The following is a 16,194-nucleotide window of genomic DNA, read 5'->3' as shown; positions in this document are numbered from 1 at the left end:
ACAGGAATGTAAGAAAGCAGCTTGAAGGGATAAAATGGCCGCTGGAAGTGGCTGTGTTAACTAACTCAATCTGTACTTGCGCAACATGGTCTTGCTAGTTCTACTCAATGACGTCGCTAGTTTAACTGAATTGCAAACTTCAAAACATTTGACATCATAAGATACGTAGCGCCATTCCCGTTCATCCGTTAAGTGGTTGGTAGTCTCACTTTTACTTCTCGTGCCTTATTGCTGGCGGCAATGCATATGTTACGTTGTTGTCCTTCGAATGAAAGCAATTGCAACCCCTCTCTCTTCAGTAGTATTAAATATTCCAAATATTCATAAACTCAAAGCGCGGTCCACAGCATAGAAACTGCAATGAATCCTACTATAAAGAATATCCGGATTTCGGAAATCGAACCAGCACTGTCATCATCCCCAGAAGCTGTCGCTGAAGGTCCGACAGGAACAGAGGGTCCCTGGCCATTCACAGTTGGTCTGCCCTGTGTCGGCGCTTCTTCCTGTACACTAGTAGTCTCTGCTGGAGAGAATGACAGAACACACTCTCCATCTAAAGCAAGTGTATCTCCAACATCGTTCGTGACCTCCATCTCAGGACAAGAAAAGGTTGCTTCGTCACCTTGGACTATAACCGTCCGTGTACCCGTCTCTGTAACTGTTTCGGTTTCCCATATAGTTCGTGTCAGAGTTGTGGAAGGCGTGCAAGATGCTTGGCGAGCCAAGAGTCCACCAGCATGGCCGATAACAGGCGCTGTTGGGGCCTCACGTCGAAGACGAGCGGCATTGTTCTCTGTAGTCGTGGCTCCAGGTGGCTCGTAATGAAGGACACAACCATCGTCAAGCTCAAGGGTGGCGCCAACGTCATTGGTAGCTGTCATAGGGACGCAGGTGAACTCGGGGGCGTTTCCAGTATCAGGTTCGATGTCAGTAGTGACTCTGACTGTTTTCATCACAGTTCGGGTAGTTGTGTCGGTCGACGTGATACTCCGCGTAGAAACAGGACATGCCTTACAATAGCCATCCGATGCACAGTAGCCATTTGACCGACAGCATTCATTTTCGCAACAAGTTGTTCCCTTTTCACACGACCCGTTCTTACAGCATTTCTCTGTAGAAGGGCTCGCGCAAAATCCATTTGAGCAACACTCCTTGCTCTTTTCACAAGCCCAGACAGTGCCCGGTCCAGTGCAACAGTTTGCTCTCTTGGGATCGTAGCACTTGCTGTTTCCACAACGCTTCTGACCAGCTGGACAGCATCCGCCACCGGGCATGCAATCGTAGCCTTTCGGGCAGTGTATGCTCGAACTTCCACAACAGACTGAGGTCTTGGGATTGTAGCATCCAGAAGAACCGCATTTCGATTCACCGCTTTCACAGCAGCCACCGTCAACGCAATTCTGCCCTTTCTTGCAAGCGATACCGCTGCTGCAGCAGATTTGGGAGGATGGATAGTAGCATTTGCTTGAGCCGCATTGTTGAGCATTACCGCGACAGCAGCCACCTGGAACGCAAGTGTCCCCTTGGGGGCAACATCGTTGACCGTTTGAACAGGGATCTGTGCGTATGTTAGAGGGTTCACAAGCTGAGCAGTGTAGGAACCTTACAGTATCCCGGATCGACACATTGTCTTTGTCGTGGACTGAGGCCGAAAGACCCCATCTGTTGGGTTCCTTCGATCCATTCTGAGAAGTTGGCCGCGACGTCTGGAATTAGTATGTTGTTCGCTGCGGCGTCGGCCATCGAGATCATATCTGGACCTGTATTGAATTGTAGCATTTCACCACTGAAGGCATTGGAGCGAACAGCCCAAAGGGCGAGTGGAAGAATACGGGACGTCAACATGGAGAGGTTGTTCAAGTGGCTTTAAGAAAAGGATTTTGTGTCTTGAGGCCATCGGTGTTCAAAGAACAAGGCTGGGGCGCCGCGTCTCACCACTGATATATATTCTCATTGCCAACTCACACAACAGTTACCCCTCTTCCTTGATACAGCCTTGTTGTGTCACAGGGTCTTGTTGGTTGTACAAATCCCCTGATTGCAAGCCACGCCAAGTGAACTAGGCTGTTGATCCGAAAATGCTTAATTCTTATTTGTTCTGCCTTACCAAGCGTTATATCGGAATACGACAGAGGCAAGGACAACGTAGGCACCCTAAATTAAAGGAATGCAAGGGCTTGCATTAGTGCCATTAGGCGTCATCTCGTCGCTTTGACTTTGACTGAGATCGTTTCTGTCTCTTAACTTTATTTTATGCTTATTTCAGCACGTTGGCTAAGCCTTTGACTACTCGAAGTATGAGTTATAAACCGTTTTTTGCAATATAAGCTATGGAGGGATATCATTTGGAGATCAATCCTGAAATAATGACGAGTTGGCCATCGGACGATCTTTGTGCGATGGTGTCTCAGCCGCACTCTAACGGGTAAAGTCGATCAGCAAGGTGCCAAGGTTGGATGTCTGACCCTTGCATACCAATTTTGCCCGATTACAGTTGTTTCTTTGAACCCCATGAGGTATCTGATTCCCGATCGGCACCCGTTGGTGCCTTAATCTCAATGCTAAATCCTGCTGCTCGAAGACGATCTACAAACGTCCCCCCCAAGGTTGAAGGTGTTAATAACCCAGCTCTCAGGTGACTGCCGTCTTTCATTCTTAGCCTGTCATTAATTGTGGCTGCACCCTCCACAGCCAAAATCGCCGCCATGTCAACCAACGCTCCCTGAAAAGAAAATATCGAAAACGCGACTGGCTCCGCTACCCCAGCTACGTAACCGACAGCTTGCCATTCGGCATTTTCAACCTTGCGGCTCTCTATGCGATCTGGTCCCTCTCCAGGACTGAAGGACTTTATACGCAGAAATGATCGAAACCATGGTATGGCAAGGAGAAGGATGCCAATATTGGTGATGATATGAATGAAGACTGCCGAGACGTAGCTTTTGGCTGGACTGTATTCTTTATAGAGAAACTTCTGGCCGTAAGTTGGCGTGTCCAGCACTGCTGATCGCCGAACAACAGACTCATTTCCCCAAGCAACGAAGGATGTTGCTAGGTTGCCAAGGTGTCGATCGTAGCGATGAACTGAAATTGTCTTGGTGCCAACTACAGGCTCGGTATCAGGCAACAGAATAGATGTATCTGCGGTCCACCATCCTCCAATACCATACTTTTCTGCAACATCAAGAACAGTGTGCAATGAACCACCCTGCATGCCAAGCATAGTCATCCTCCCTGAACAAACCACCTCAGATGCTTCTTGCAAGTTATGATCATTGAGGTAGGACGCAATGAGCCATGCGACGAGATCAGACGGAGCACTTGATCCTGCAATAGCCGGAATGATTGTTGCCCCTGATTCCACGGCTAGCTCATGGTAGTCACGAATTATCTCCGAAATCCATGAAGTCTCCGTACTGAAGTCGACATAATGGGTACCATTTCTAGCACAGGCCGCTACAATTGGAGTTGCGTAGCGGCGGTATGGACCAATTCCATTAATGATAACCTTGGATTTCTTAACTAGGGGATCGAGGGCTTGTTCGTCAATCTGAGATACGACGTGAATGAACGGTTCCAGCCTGTCTGGGTTGATAGACTGTAGGGATTGACGTAAGGCTTCAAGTTTGGCCGGTGACCGGCCTGCAATACACCATTCCGTATTGATCGGGAAGGTTTTGGCGATATGTTCGGCACAGATGGTGGCAGTCCAACCAGTCGCTCCGAGAACCGTGATGTCGTATGGTCTGGAACTCATTATTTGTTGTTATGGCGATGATGACCTTCACGGAGTCGCTCGTTTGACAGTTTTTATGGCAGATACAGCTATTTGTATTCGCCGTCGCGAGCTGATATATCCTAGCTTGTTGTGAATTAGTAATTGTAAGAAGCTGACAAATGTAATCACGGCCGTGAAGGGGCAACATAACCTCCTGGGGGGTAGATTGTCAGTATCCACCCCGCTTACTCTCCTCGTGTGAAGAAGGGTTAATCTAGTTATGATAAGGCTGTACTCTTCATAGACATCTTCTGGGAGAAGTGCAAGGAAACAAAAGATACTGAGATTTTGGGGTGTAGGGACATGTTTCAATTGCCAGTCATCATAAATACACTGTAAAGTCCACCTTCGTATCAACATGGTATATCATCATCCCTCATCACTGTCATGAGCTTTACTTGAGAAGTCTCCAAGATCCAGTTTCAGCCCAGATCCTAGCATACCACTGATGCAACTCGGTCATCCAGCCAGGCATAGGTCCCTTGTTTCCGGCAACCTTGCCCTCACTCGAGAACAATACGCTCTTGAGCCGAAGCTCAACCTCCTCGTGCGCCTTGTCAATGGTGGCGCTGATCTGGAAAAGACCGTCTGATGGCCGCAGTGGTTGGTTGCGGGGTGAGTCACCACAGCGCACAGTGACGGATGTAGCAGTCTTTTCAACGACCTCGAAATGGTCGGTGATGACAGTGCCTCTGTCGTAGGTGCTTGTGGAAAGCTGTTCAGGATCCCAGAGTTGCTGTTCAGTTTCGGGACCACGCCACTTGAAGCTGAGATACCTGCGCTGAATATCGTAACCTAGAAATGTTGGTCAGTCCAACATCAAACTTCATGATAAGTGAACTTACCCCAACCGCTCCAAATGCCACGGCAAAACTCGAGTGCCAAATCTCCGTTCTTCTGAAGAAGTTCAGGGCGAATCTTGTCTAGTGGGATTCTTTTGATCACGACATCCTGCGTCGCAGGGTTTCCGTTGGGATTGGCCCTTCTGAAGAGTCTTGAGGACCAAATAGGATCATTGGCTGGAAGCGGGGAGATGACAGGGTTTTGAGAGGCCAGGTAAGCGGCGGCTGTCGATGTACCGAGAAGACCCGGCACAATGGTTTTTCTCACTATGCGAAAGATGCCCATGATGAAAGTATCTCTGTGAGGTATTTGGTGATGTCGAGGTTGACATGAAGTGAGAGATAAGAATCTTGATCGGCAATTCTCGGTCACGTTCCAAGTGGAGCTATACCCGCTTTTCTATTGGACAGAACGGATCAGGTCATGCGACCAGGTTGCATAAATCCATAAAATGCGGCTAAAGTTGCATAACGGGAATATTGCACAAAAAACTTATTAAACCCGTTGCTTACCCTGCATCAGTTTATGAAGTGCATCGACTATCTGTCCTCAGCAAACAAAAGGGAGCGGCCTACTGTCTACGATATTGCTTCAGATCTCTACTTTTACTTTTCGTATGTTTGCTGATATTAACCTCACCACAGTGCAATTAATTTGATCGAAAATGCCAGGCACAAACGTCTATTCAGGACTGTATGGGAAGAGTCAGATCATACCAGTAGACATATGTGCATCCTTTTACCAAATAAAGATAAAGTGGAACAAAAAATGTTGCCGATATCGACAATGACAGTCGCCTCAATTGCGAGCATCTAAAAAGGCTCTCAATAATCTGGGTAAAGGCCACGCTTGGCAATCTTTAAACATTCTCACCGTCTTCCTCAAAGCCTCTCTTTCCCAAGGATCAGTGAAAAAGCTACCATACATTTGTATAGCCAGAGTAGCATTAACGAGTGCTGGCTCTGTATCTGGATGTTGCACTGCTGAACCACAAACTTCTAGGACCAAGGCCCTGACCTTTCTTTCTGCTTCGCGGTATGCAGCGCGGATGTCTTGTTCTTGTCTAGAAAAAGTCAGCAGATATCTCGGTGACTTCGTTCAAGGATATCTTACGATATTAATGGCGATTCAGCGATCAGAATCATTTTTGCAATCATCATGTGCTGCATACCTGTAAGAGCAATAGGTGAAGCAAACCATATTGTTGGAAATACATCTCCAGAGATCTTGTCAGGTGGCCGGTGCAATATGGGAGCAAAACAGGGCGTGACATATTGATCCAAATACTCCTCTTGCTCTTTGAGGTTTTCTATGTCGAGTCAGTTGTTTCCCTTTACCGAAAGCATATTGGATGTATGCTTACGCCATCCATCTTTGGATTTATCACCAAATAGCCATTTCGCAACCTGGTTCGTATGGGATACAAGTTTGTTGGCAGGTGATATGTCTACCCACTCTCCAGGTGGCTCAACTATTTGTGGTGAGTAACCTTTCAGTAATGAATAGTAGACCTCTTGTCTCAAGGCAACCCAGTATGAGGCGTTCAACAACCCCCTCCGATGGTTCAAGTCATCAGCTGTCAAACTTCTGAGTACCGCATTCAGAATTGCTAAAAAGTTAACTCCTTCGTTAAAGTCCATTTCTGAATCGGTTTCTTGATCATGATCATCTAGTTCCTCAAAGTGGCGCAGTATCACAGCCGTTGTAACGATGAGTTCTCGAATTTCTCCATCCTGGGTAGTGTGAAAGTCTTTCAGAACAGGTATGCATTTGAGCATGTACTCTACTGCAGACCCAGGAGTAAGGTTTGGTAGAGGTTGGCCGCGGTAGACAATTCCATTGGGTGTTTTATATTTCTCGAGTCGGCAGAGGTGGCGTGAAGACATGGCCAAAATGGCGTTGAGAAGTGGAGGATAGCGACGAGCTCGCTCTGGAACGACCAGTTGGTACCGCCGTTGGGGGTCAACCAGGTCAAACTGAATACATCAGCGACAACACAGAACACTTTTGTATGGATAGGTTAATACCCAGGGAGATAAATCCTCAATAAAGTATCGCAATAAGCATGCTTCTTGGATGCCTTCTAATGGTAAATCCTTTCCACCTGGTGGCTCAAGTGTATGCAGTAAACCACCCCAAGAGGGATCTCTTTTAGGAAGAGCGAGATTGTTCTGAAAAGGTTGAGAATAGGAAGGTGAACCAGTTGTGCTATGAAGTTGACTGTCGGTAAAGAGCCTCAGACGTTCTGATATCGCTGCATTAGCATAAGATGAACGCTCTGGTACCAATGTCGAGTTGTCTGGTGCAGCGCCAACATCAGAGAGGTTGCTTTGCGACTGCTCAGCCGGTGTGTTTGTCGTTTCACTCGATGAAGCCATGTCATCCTCAATAGCGATCTTTTGTGTATGTCGTCGAGGACCAGTCTGTAGACGAACTTACTAAATGTTACCTCAGCAGCTCAAATTATGTTTAATTAGGACGAACACTTACACTCCTTGGCACTGCTACTAACCCAGCTCTGCGTCCCCGAGAACTGCGAGTCATAATTTGCTGATGACCCTTGTCTAAATTGGCGACCCCGGGAACGTATGCATTCTAACCCTTTGCTTTCACACCGGCGGCAAAACTCCGAACTCTGATCACCTAGAGAGAGGGGATCAGTCGCGAGGACCTCCTTGTAGTAGAGTAAGGGTCACTGACATTTCAGATGCTTGTCTGTAGTAATTGGATCTCGTTAGTCAGATACCGTTATGTTTAAATCTGCTATCCTACTTTTGCACTCCAAGCACGGTTTCCTCACTATAGGCATGCTGTGGATTGGGTTATGTTGCTGTCATCAGCGTGAAGACAGGTAATGGAAGCGAGACTCAGCGATGATGCGGGGTTCAAAATCCGATCGGCAAGAATTTCCAAAAATAGACATTGACTACCCAGTCACTCTCATACGTGGCTTACTGGCTTTGATGGCGGGATATCAATAGAAGCCTTTCGGTAACATTGCCGTTCTCATTCTCAACCAAAACTAACCAACGACTTAGCTCATCACCTGTTAAGTATGTGGTCGTGGTTTTGGACCTGACCAAGGGAAGGTGTGCTGGGATGATGAATGTTCTAGTCGAATTCACAGTTTCGATAATTAGTCTGTCTACTCCTCTGTACAGAGTATCTGCCCCCGTATTTATTTATAGCGTGATATTGTGGACTGATAAGAGAGCCCATGTTTAATGTCTGTTGTCTGGACGACTCAGTCGGGCATTGTGTCCTCTTGTGGGGCGTCTGAGTCTTTTAATTACATTCAACTTCAACCTTACCCTAAACAAACACATTTGCCCATTATGTCGACAACTACGCGCATTACAATTGATGATGAGGGCGATACCCTGATCATCTTGAAACTCAGAAGCGATGACTCAAACCCTGACGTGACAGATATTATTGCGACAGCCGACGAGTCTACCATCGAGACTACCACCGAGACCACTGCAACGTCCAATGTGACTACTGACGATGCCGTTCAGAGTGAGGATAGGCCACACACTGAGGAACACTTTCTGTGTTCCAAGAAACACCTTTCATTTGCATCCCGAAGAGCCAGCAAGATGTTCTTGAGTAACTTCAAGGAAGCTTCAAAAGAGGAAGATGGACTTCATCACTGGACTTTCGAGGCTCTTTTTCAACCCACAGCATTCGAAATAGTCCTGAACTTCATCCACGGAAAGACTCGTGACGTCCTATAAGAGGTGTCTTTGGACCTACTCGCTGATATTGTATCTATTGTCGACGACCTCGAATGTCACGACGCTCTCTCATTTCCCGGAAGAAACTGGCTACTCAAGTGTCCCGCCTTCTGTCTTTTATTGATAGCGAACAAATCGACTTACCAAATCATCCATGCATCATTTGTGTTCGAGAATTCAGAAGCTTTCAAACGTGCTACCAAGCTTGCTATCCAGTTCGGCACTGACATTGTACCGACTTTCGAGTTACCAATTCGCCAAAGTGTCATAGGTGAGTGAGCTTTTGTTTGCAACTTAGGTAGTTTTAGCTAATGAATTTAGACTCCATTGAGACTAAGAGAGTGTTCATATTTCAAGAACTTATGGATGGGTAGGCTAATTTACAGTCAAAACTGCTTGCTCAGGAACCGGGTGCCTGTACTTATGACTGTAGATCCATGATGTTGGGCACTTTGATCCAAGGTATGAACGCAGCACGCATCTGGCCACCGCCTTTGCCGCCATTCCCGTCTCTGTCAATTTCTACTGTGATTTTTTCACTACGCGGGATTCACTTGCATACGTATTTTGGACCAGAGAGTGGCGCTTATGCCTCCATATTTTCGGGCAAATGGCACCGTGCGACTTCGTCTCTGCCTATCCAAAGACAGGATAATGCATCTGCAACCCCAGAACACCCGCAACGGAAATTTGCAGTTGCTACAGGTACGGCCGGTAGGATTTATAGTGGAACTAGCATGACACCCCAAAATCCAACTTCCACCCAGGGTTCCAGATCTCCATGGCCGAACGTTGGTGGAAATACCGGTACTGTGACGCCCTTTTGGGGGCACAATGGGCTAACTCCCAGTGCAGCAGCTACTGAGAGTCAGGAAGGACCTTCCACTTTAGTTCAGCATCACTGCTGCCTGATGGATTGTCTAAAGCCTATGTTAGATGCCGTGGAGGGTAAAATTGAAGGGTTGAAGCTGGAGGAGTTCACTCGACCTTGATATATTATTTCCCTCAACTTTATCATTTGTATATCATTTCTAGTTTCCGGCATGTATTTGTTAGACTATCTTCACATCACTGGTTCGTAAATGTCCACTTGAATAGCTAGGTCACCTAAATGACAACTCGATAATGAGAAAATAATACTAAATATTATACAGTCCTTCCACAACTGCAGGCAACACACTGGAGTGGTGCTCGAGAAAGCGCAGTATATTCACACATATTGATGATAGATGATAGATAAGCTTTTAGTAATCTAGTGAAGTCTGAGCAAATTTGATAGACAACTATCGCTTTCCTGTGCCCTTGTCTAGGTGTCTCTCTTCTACTTCTCTATACTCATTTATTAGAGATACAAGCGAAGGAAATTTTCTTAACGTCTGCAGCTTGAACAGGACCATTGAGATTCCAAGTCATACTGACATAAGGCCAGCAAATTCGACCATCAGACATGGTAACCATGTCACCAGCAATGAATGTGTCATCAGAGGTAATAGCTTTGCCTATCTTCTTGCCGCTGCTGTTGACAACTTGGAACTTGGTACCAGCGAACTTGCCACTGCAGCCCATAGCCTCGTTGTCACACACAGGGTTGGAGATCTCCTCCCAGGTGACGAGAGCAGTGGAATTATTAAAAGCGGCGACATGAACATTGGAACAGTCGTTGGTACCGTCGGTGATCCAGTTGACCTGGCTGTCACCGTCCTTAGCACCGACTTTAGAGGTAGCCTGCTCACCAACAAGAGTTTTCTTGTCAGATAAAAGAGCAATCGCGACGTTGCGGTTTGTGGTGCGCTGCTCTGAGTGTGTATAGCCGTCACCCATCCAGTCGTTCGCACTGAGATTGATAGCACCACGAGAGGCCCAGGAGAAAATGTAAGAGTCAGAACCGATGAAGCGAGCGAGCGAGCTGTAAGATCCGCTCATTCCACCCATGGGTTCGTTGCTAGCACCATTGATGACATGCTCGTTGGAGACTTTGACACCATTGTTGCTCATACCCTGGGTCTCAGTGTTCAGCCAGATGGCACCTTGGTCCTCGGCGCAAAGTGAGGCGAAGGGAGGCTCGTCAGCGGCCTCAAAAGCAATGCCAGTGTTATGAGAGCAACCCCAAGAGGAAGAGGCGCCCTGGATCTCTTCGACCTTGCCTTGTGGAGTGATGTAGCGGATAGCATCGCCAAAGTGACCAGAGGCCCAGCCACTGTAAGAAGTGACCACAATGTAGGCGGCGTAGTAGCCAGCCTTCTCGGAGAAGACGAGGTCACCATTGATATCAGGAGAGGCGAGAGCATCACCCGATAAGCCAGAACCACCGAGGAGCGTACGGAAGGCTTGTTTGCCGTTGGTGTACTTGTAGATAACGGGAAGAGGGTCCTTGGACTCTCCAGAGACGACCTCATTGGTAAGGAGGGCAAAACCGTCGTTATGAGCCACTAGACCACCAGCTTCCTTACCGTCCTTGATCGTGATGGGAGTGCCGACGGCGGTGAATGTCTTTGGGTCGACGCCCTGGATGTGGACACCTTTGCCGCTTGCATCAAGGTAGGCAAGAAACGCGGTCTTACCATCGGGGGAGACAGCAAAAGGAGTTCTGCGATGGTGAGGGAGACCGGTCCAGTAAGCTTCCTTGACAGGGTTGAAAGAGCTTCCCAGATTGAGGGTATTTACATGGCTCTCGAGCGACGAAGAACTGAGTTGGGCAGCAGCTAGCGCCAGGCTAGTGACGAAAGTAAAAAGGCGCGACATCCTGATGTCGGATTTTGTATAAGAAGAGGGCAGGAATCTCGCAAGATAGTTATTTAAAGAGCGTAGAGAATAAGAAGGAAAAAAGAGTGTAATTGAATTGAAGTCAGAAGTGAGTACCTCCTGTCATTCTTGACCAAAGCTGGGAGGAATTAGCTGTTTTAAACTGCAAGTGAACCTAATCTACTGCGGTAGTACGGCTTGTAGCCAAGCATTTTGAAACTGGGCGGGGAGCAATGGAAGAATCTACGGTACGCGTATACTCGTATTCATGGATATGTTAGCGTCGGAGTACTTCTGAAACAGCGACTCATTTTAAATCAGACGTTTATATGGTCGCGTGCTCAAACGAGCCGAGTGGGAGAAAGACAACACTATATATACGATTTCTACGTCCATATATAAACTGAAAGGGAAAGGTAAGATGAAATCCACATAAGATGTCTAACGACTACTTATGAAAATCAGTGCAATGATTACATTCCTTGTCTGACCAAAAATTGACAGTGAGTAGCTTCCAGCTTGACGCAATGAGTCTCTTATACTTGAGAATCAGTCCAACTTATCCCACCATGAGCCGTTCTTTTCCCCAGGGGTTTATCGCCGATCATCGGGATGATACGTGAAACAACGTGGACCTTGCTTTAGCGGCTCTCGTTTGGAACTGTAATTTTAAGCCTCGTTCTTAAACCAGTGACAGTTATCGAGTGACTTAGCGTGTTCTATAGAAGGGCTGTCTTTTCCGGCATGTTAATCCCGCCAATCAATGCCCTGGTGTCGTCCCTTTTCAGAATCCGAACATTCCGATATTCTTCATCTCGTCAAGACCCAGTCAGATGTACTTATATACTGCAGTGTGAATGTCATTTATGCTCTTTTGCTTGAATTATCGACAGGTCACTGGCTGACATTCTTTTATTTCTTTCGTTCTACGAAGTCCACTCGTTAAATACATTTTACATTCGTTTTACTTTTTTTCTACAACATGCGTTTCTCTTCCACTATTAGTTTGGCGAGTCTCGCTGCCTCCACCGCCGCCCAATCCTTCAACTCAGCCAAGTCTGACCTTGATGGTTCAGTATGGCAGTCCGTTGCGTCCATCCAAAGTCGATCTTGGAGCAGCATCCCTCGTAACCGTCCCACAAAGCGCCAGTCCGGATGGAATCCCCCTTCAAACCTCGCCGGCGCTCTCAAGGAAGTTTGGGATCACGAAGTCAAAACTTACAGCGATGCTTTGGGTTTCAAGAACTATGGTTGGGATCAAGTCATTGCTGGAAAGGGCCAGCTCAACGTCTGTGTCCGATGGGAGTCGAGTGCTTCTGTAACAGCTGAGCAACGCACCAAGGTTGCTACGGCCCTGCAGGATTCGTATACCAGCTGGATGAAATGGGTCTCTGGATGGGACAACTTTCCTTACGAGGACGTCAAGATTAATGTCGTCGGTTGGGCTGTCAAAGATAAGAGTCTCCTTCTGGGATCGACCACCGGCCTCGACATCTACACAGATACCGACGCAGAGGGGATTCCCCAATGCTCTGAGAAGTGTGGTCGCTTTTTCCATCAGGATGGCGACTACAGTCAGTGCCCTGGTGGTGCGGAGCGACACTACGACAATTCTCTTTGGCTCACCGACGGTATGGAGGGTGGTGCCGGTGGTGACTGGGGTCAACGCATCGGCCGAGAGTACTTTATGGATCTTCTTGGTACCAAGAACATCCACATTCTGCAGCACGAGATTGGCCACACCTTTGCTCTGGATGACTTCTATGATTGGACTCCCACTGGCCAGTCCAAGTTTATCATGCTTGCCGGTTCTGCTACAGAAGTTACCGACTTTGACGGCTGGATGCTTCGGAACTGGTGGTACGAGCTGTCTCGGGAGCGTGGCTGGCAATCCGGTGTTTCTAGCTCGGATACCAAGACTGTTGGATCTACCAAAGACAAGGTTACTTCTGCTCCTGCTACTACTAAGTCTGCCACTGCCAAGCCCGCCACTGCCTCCCAGCCAACTACCACGGCCAAGAAACCCACAGTAGAAACTGCCGCCGCAGAAGTAGCCAAGCCAAAGTCTGAGTCTGGTGTTACCGCCGCTGCTTATGCTCAATGTGGGGGTGGAGCTAGTTACACTGGTCCGACCAAGTGTGCTTCTGGTTTGAAGTGTACTAAGCACAATGAGTGGTACTCGCAGTGTCTCTGAATCTTACGTTGATGCTGTATTCAACTGGTGTCTAATAGCAACTTATCCTAATTTAGATACTAAGTGCTCAACGTCGATGCACACATATTAATCTATTTCCATTCTATACTACTACCTTCCAATATAAAAACGCGCTTAGTGCTCACAAAAATTCCATTCTTGTCTTACACCAGATTGCTCCTGTTCCTGCATCCATGTCCTTTCATCCATTAGTTGTAGTCGTAGCTCCTTGGCTTCTTCTAACCCCATGGGCCAATCCACAATTTCGAAATTCTTCTTCTCGTCTAAATCATCAGGTAAAGCCTCTCCAGTCTGTAGACAATGATTATCCCACCAATGCTTCTGCTGTGGTGGAACATTCGAAGTACTTATGATTGATATAGCCGGGTCAACCAAGAACAGAGCAAGAATTTTCCTATAACCAGGCTTTGTTTTGTCGACCAATTCGAAAGGTGAGACACAATGCTGCATGAGATTGGGAAAGAAAATGGCTCTTCCGCTTTTGGTGTGCACAGAACCAATGTCCTGTTGACGATCTCCATCTTTTTCAATCGCAAAAGTTCGATAAATTGGGCCATACTTATATTGCTCATAGCTCACTTCTTCTGACAGATCTTGAGTTGTAGTCCGAAAGCTAAGCGAACAGTCCGTGATGTTGTCGCTATCGTAGTAGTACAGTGCTGTACTGACAATATGCTCGTTGAGCTGGCCTTCTGTATGCCATGAACCGCCTTTGTAAGAAGGGTTTTCCTGTGTTAGGTGTATATTGGACAGCTTGACGATGACCTGGATTTGTGTTCTGCCATTAAAGAAGCCGGCGTTTTGGACATCGTTGGGTGTAATCTTAACATGACCAGACGCTTCTGAATCAGCGTCAGGAACGTTGACGCGGTGTGTTGCTTTAAACCATGCCTCATCCATTTTTCGCCGCCGCGATCCCAAGAAATAGGTTCTCTCTGGGTCAGGGTCGCTATGATCCGAACGACCAGCATCGCTTCGATCATCTTCTGAATAAGATGTATGGGAAGCTTCGTCGGTATCTTCATCAGACCAACGACCTTGTTCCTCATATTCCTCACCCCCCGGTTCATGAGCATGGCGCGGTGCCTCATCTTCACCTATAGGACGAAACCACGGCTTACAACCGCAATCAATGTCTTCCCCTGCCAGACAGTCAAGTACTGCTTCTTCCGTTTGGAGTCGCTGAACTGCAAAGTCATCTTCCCAGCGATAAAGAATATCCCAAGCTGGCAAGGACTTCTTGATAAAGTTTTCGATGATAGGGTAAAATTGCGCATGTTCCTGAGGGTGAAGATTATTGATGTAACTAGTGATCTGGACGTCACCTGTCGTCGGATCCAGGGCTACATCGCAAGGAAGCCACTGGAATCTGTTGGAAAACACAGGGAACCCTTGACCGCAGAAGCCGCCTTTTTTGTAACGGTAACAATCATCCTCTGCAGGAGAACGAAGCGTGAAAAGGTTTCTATCCTTTGGAAATAGATTGTGCAAATTAATGACACTGTCCGGGAGGATTCTGGATCGGCCATAAACCAAAGGCCAGAGAGAAGGATGAACGAGATCGAGGACCTGCTCACGGCTTCTTGGATGCCAGTCCTTTTGGTCCGGTGCTACATCCTCTAATACCCTGACCGCTTCTTGGAGGGATTTTGCCAGTTCAGCGTTCATGATGGTATCGGATTTAAGCACGGCAACAGAATAATCGTACACAGGGATAAGGCCTGTTATTTGATACAAATCGGCTTTGACTTGCAATTCGTTAATACACTAATGACAGTCATCAGCATCGCAAGACATGGAAAGGTCATTGTTTACTCACAGCATCAGCCATAGCTGGTGTAAAGTCGCCATACTTGAGATACGATTCCCAGTCTGTATCCAAAGCTTCCTGTTTCCACTTTGCGATGATTTGTTCATCGTTGATCTTTAACCACCATCGCGGCTTATTAGTCAACTCGTCCATGAGCTTGAGCATGCAGCATTCGCGAATGAGGAGGACAGGGGCTTCCCAACCGTCACCGAAGTCATCGTTGAGAAATAGTAAAGGGAACCGGTCTTCTTCATCTGGCATATGTCTGAGAGGCAAACCAAACCCTGGTTTTCGGACTATGAGATCATTGTCCTGTGCGACACCGGGAATCAGTGACCAACCTTTTAAGCAAAGTACGACAGGTTACCTACTGTATATGATTGCTGTAAGGTCTTGGCAGACTGGCCACAGTGTGCAAATTTGGCTTGCTTGATAAGCAAAGATAGAGTCTGTAGAGAAAAGATGTTGAGATCAAGGTTGTTCTCGGTAGTGATCCAATGCTTTGCTTCCAAGGGTGTCGGATCATTAGCCCCAACCCATTGCCCAAAGGCTCTCCACTGATCTTCTGTAAGGCTACTGACGAAGCTAGCGTCCCATAGGAGCTTCTCTTCGGTAGTTGTCAATGCTGGTCCTTGAGGATAATGCGCCATTTTGCTGTCAAGGTAGAAATGAGAATAATTGATACTTGGAGCCTTCGAGACCCTAATGGTTGGTGTCTGTGGTATATATCCTCAAGATTCCATTGTCAATTTTCCCGCGCTTGTAGGTGAACTTATTTAGTAGTCCTTCTTTTCGGCCCGCAACTTCTCTAACCAATTGAAACGATAATCTGTCGATCGTTGCCTGGACACTAAGTTATAGTGAAACCTTAAACTCTATTGAACTTATCGATGTTCTCTGTGAATAGTACCTTGACTACCTGACGAACGCCACCCTCACTTCTCTCCTAGGAAATAATGCAATCTCAGTGACCATTCGGGGTTGATTCTGCATGTACCTCTCCACAAGCTCGGGCTCGCCTGTTCTTCTGAGCCATGGATTCGCTTGCCTCTTAGCCGTCCCAACTTCA

At 47.2% G+C, this 16,194-nt stretch overlaps 8 protein-coding genes across 8 annotated transcripts; 2 read left to right on the top strand and 6 right to left on the bottom strand.

Moving 5' to 3' along the window:
* Window positions 1-329: 329 nt before the first annotated feature.
* Window positions 330-1,845, bottom strand: FGSG_07997 (uncharacterized protein; the record flags this gene model as incomplete). Its single annotated transcript, XM_011322534.1, has 3 exons — window positions 330-896; window positions 1,016-1,558; window positions 1,603-1,845. 3 exons carry the CDS (start codon window positions 1,843-1,845, stop codon window positions 330-332), a joined length of 1,353 nt encoding a protein of 450 aa, XP_011320836.1.
* Window positions 1,846-2,488: 643 nt separating this feature from the next.
* FGSG_07998 (uncharacterized protein) lies at window positions 2,489-3,757 on the bottom strand (the record flags this gene model as incomplete). Its single annotated transcript, XM_011322533.1, has 1 exon — window positions 2,489-3,757. One exon carries the CDS (start codon window positions 3,755-3,757, stop codon window positions 2,489-2,491), a length of 1,269 nt encoding a protein of 422 aa, XP_011320835.1.
* Window positions 3,758-4,126: 369 nt separating this feature from the next.
* On the bottom strand, window positions 4,127-4,938 carry FGSG_07999 (uncharacterized protein). The gene is made up of 2 exons (XM_011322532.1): window positions 4,624-4,938; window positions 4,127-4,573 (listed from the first exon to the last, which is right to left on the bottom strand). Exons 1-2 carry the CDS (start codon window positions 4,904-4,906, stop codon window positions 4,173-4,175), a joined length of 684 nt encoding a protein of 227 aa, XP_011320834.1. The 5' UTR covers window positions 4,907-4,938; the 3' UTR covers window positions 4,127-4,172.
* Window positions 4,939-5,302: 364 nt separating this feature from the next.
* FGSG_08000 (uncharacterized protein) lies at window positions 5,303-7,165 on the bottom strand (the record flags this gene model as incomplete). The annotated part of the gene is made up of 6 exons (XM_011322531.1): window positions 5,303-5,312; window positions 5,547-5,684; window positions 5,735-5,930; window positions 5,985-6,597; window positions 6,649-7,044; window positions 7,112-7,165. 6 exons carry the CDS (start codon window positions 7,163-7,165, stop codon window positions 5,303-5,305), a joined length of 1,407 nt encoding a protein of 468 aa, XP_011320833.1.
* Window positions 7,166-7,956: 791 nt separating this feature from the next.
* FGSG_08001 (uncharacterized protein) lies at window positions 7,957-8,358 on the top strand (the record flags this gene model as incomplete). Its single annotated transcript, XM_011322530.1, has 1 exon — window positions 7,957-8,358. One exon carries the CDS (start codon window positions 7,957-7,959, stop codon window positions 8,356-8,358), a length of 402 nt encoding a protein of 133 aa, XP_011320832.1.
* Window positions 8,359-9,693: 1,335 nt separating this feature from the next.
* Window positions 9,694-11,100, bottom strand: FGSG_08002 (uncharacterized protein; the record flags this gene model as incomplete). Its single annotated transcript, XM_011322529.1, has 1 exon — window positions 9,694-11,100. The coding sequence occupies one exon, from the start codon at window positions 11,098-11,100 to the stop codon at window positions 9,694-9,696; it is 1,407 nt and encodes a 468-aa protein (XP_011320831.1).
* Window positions 11,101-12,082: 982 nt separating this feature from the next.
* FGSG_08003 (uncharacterized protein) lies at window positions 12,083-13,294 on the top strand (the record flags this gene model as incomplete). Its single annotated transcript, XM_011322528.1, has 1 exon — window positions 12,083-13,294. One exon carries the CDS (start codon window positions 12,083-12,085, stop codon window positions 13,292-13,294), a length of 1,212 nt encoding a protein of 403 aa, XP_011320830.1.
* Window positions 13,295-13,429: 135 nt separating this feature from the next.
* On the bottom strand, window positions 13,430-15,775 carry FGSG_08004 (uncharacterized protein; the record flags this gene model as incomplete). The annotated part of the gene is made up of 4 exons (XM_011322527.1): window positions 13,430-14,352; window positions 14,437-15,082; window positions 15,135-15,421; window positions 15,493-15,775. The coding sequence occupies 4 exons, from the start codon at window positions 15,773-15,775 to the stop codon at window positions 13,430-13,432; spliced, it is 2,139 nt and encodes a 712-aa protein (XP_011320829.1).
* Window positions 15,776-16,194: the final 419 nt, after the last annotated feature.

Source organism: Fusarium graminearum, chromosome 2 (assembly GCF_000240135.3).
Source record: "Fusarium graminearum PH-1 chromosome 2, whole genome shotgun sequence".
Taxonomy (NCBI): Eukaryota; Fungi; Ascomycota; class Sordariomycetes; order Hypocreales; family Nectriaceae; genus Fusarium; species Fusarium graminearum.
Note: the sequence above shows the minus strand (reverse complement) of the source record. Positions and strands in the feature narration are given on the sequence as shown.

What these genes read in the sequence shown, in the direction of transcription:
- FGSG_07999 (XM_011322532.1), bottom strand. Translation starts at nt 4,906, where the DNA reads ATGGGCATCTTTCGCATAGTGAGAAAAACCATTGTGCCGGGTCTTCTC. An exon ending in TGGCATTTGGAGCGGTTGGG is followed by an intron (nt 4,574 to 4,623) that starts GTAAGTTCACTT and finishes CAACATTTCTAG; the next exon opens with GTTACGATATTCAGCGCAGG.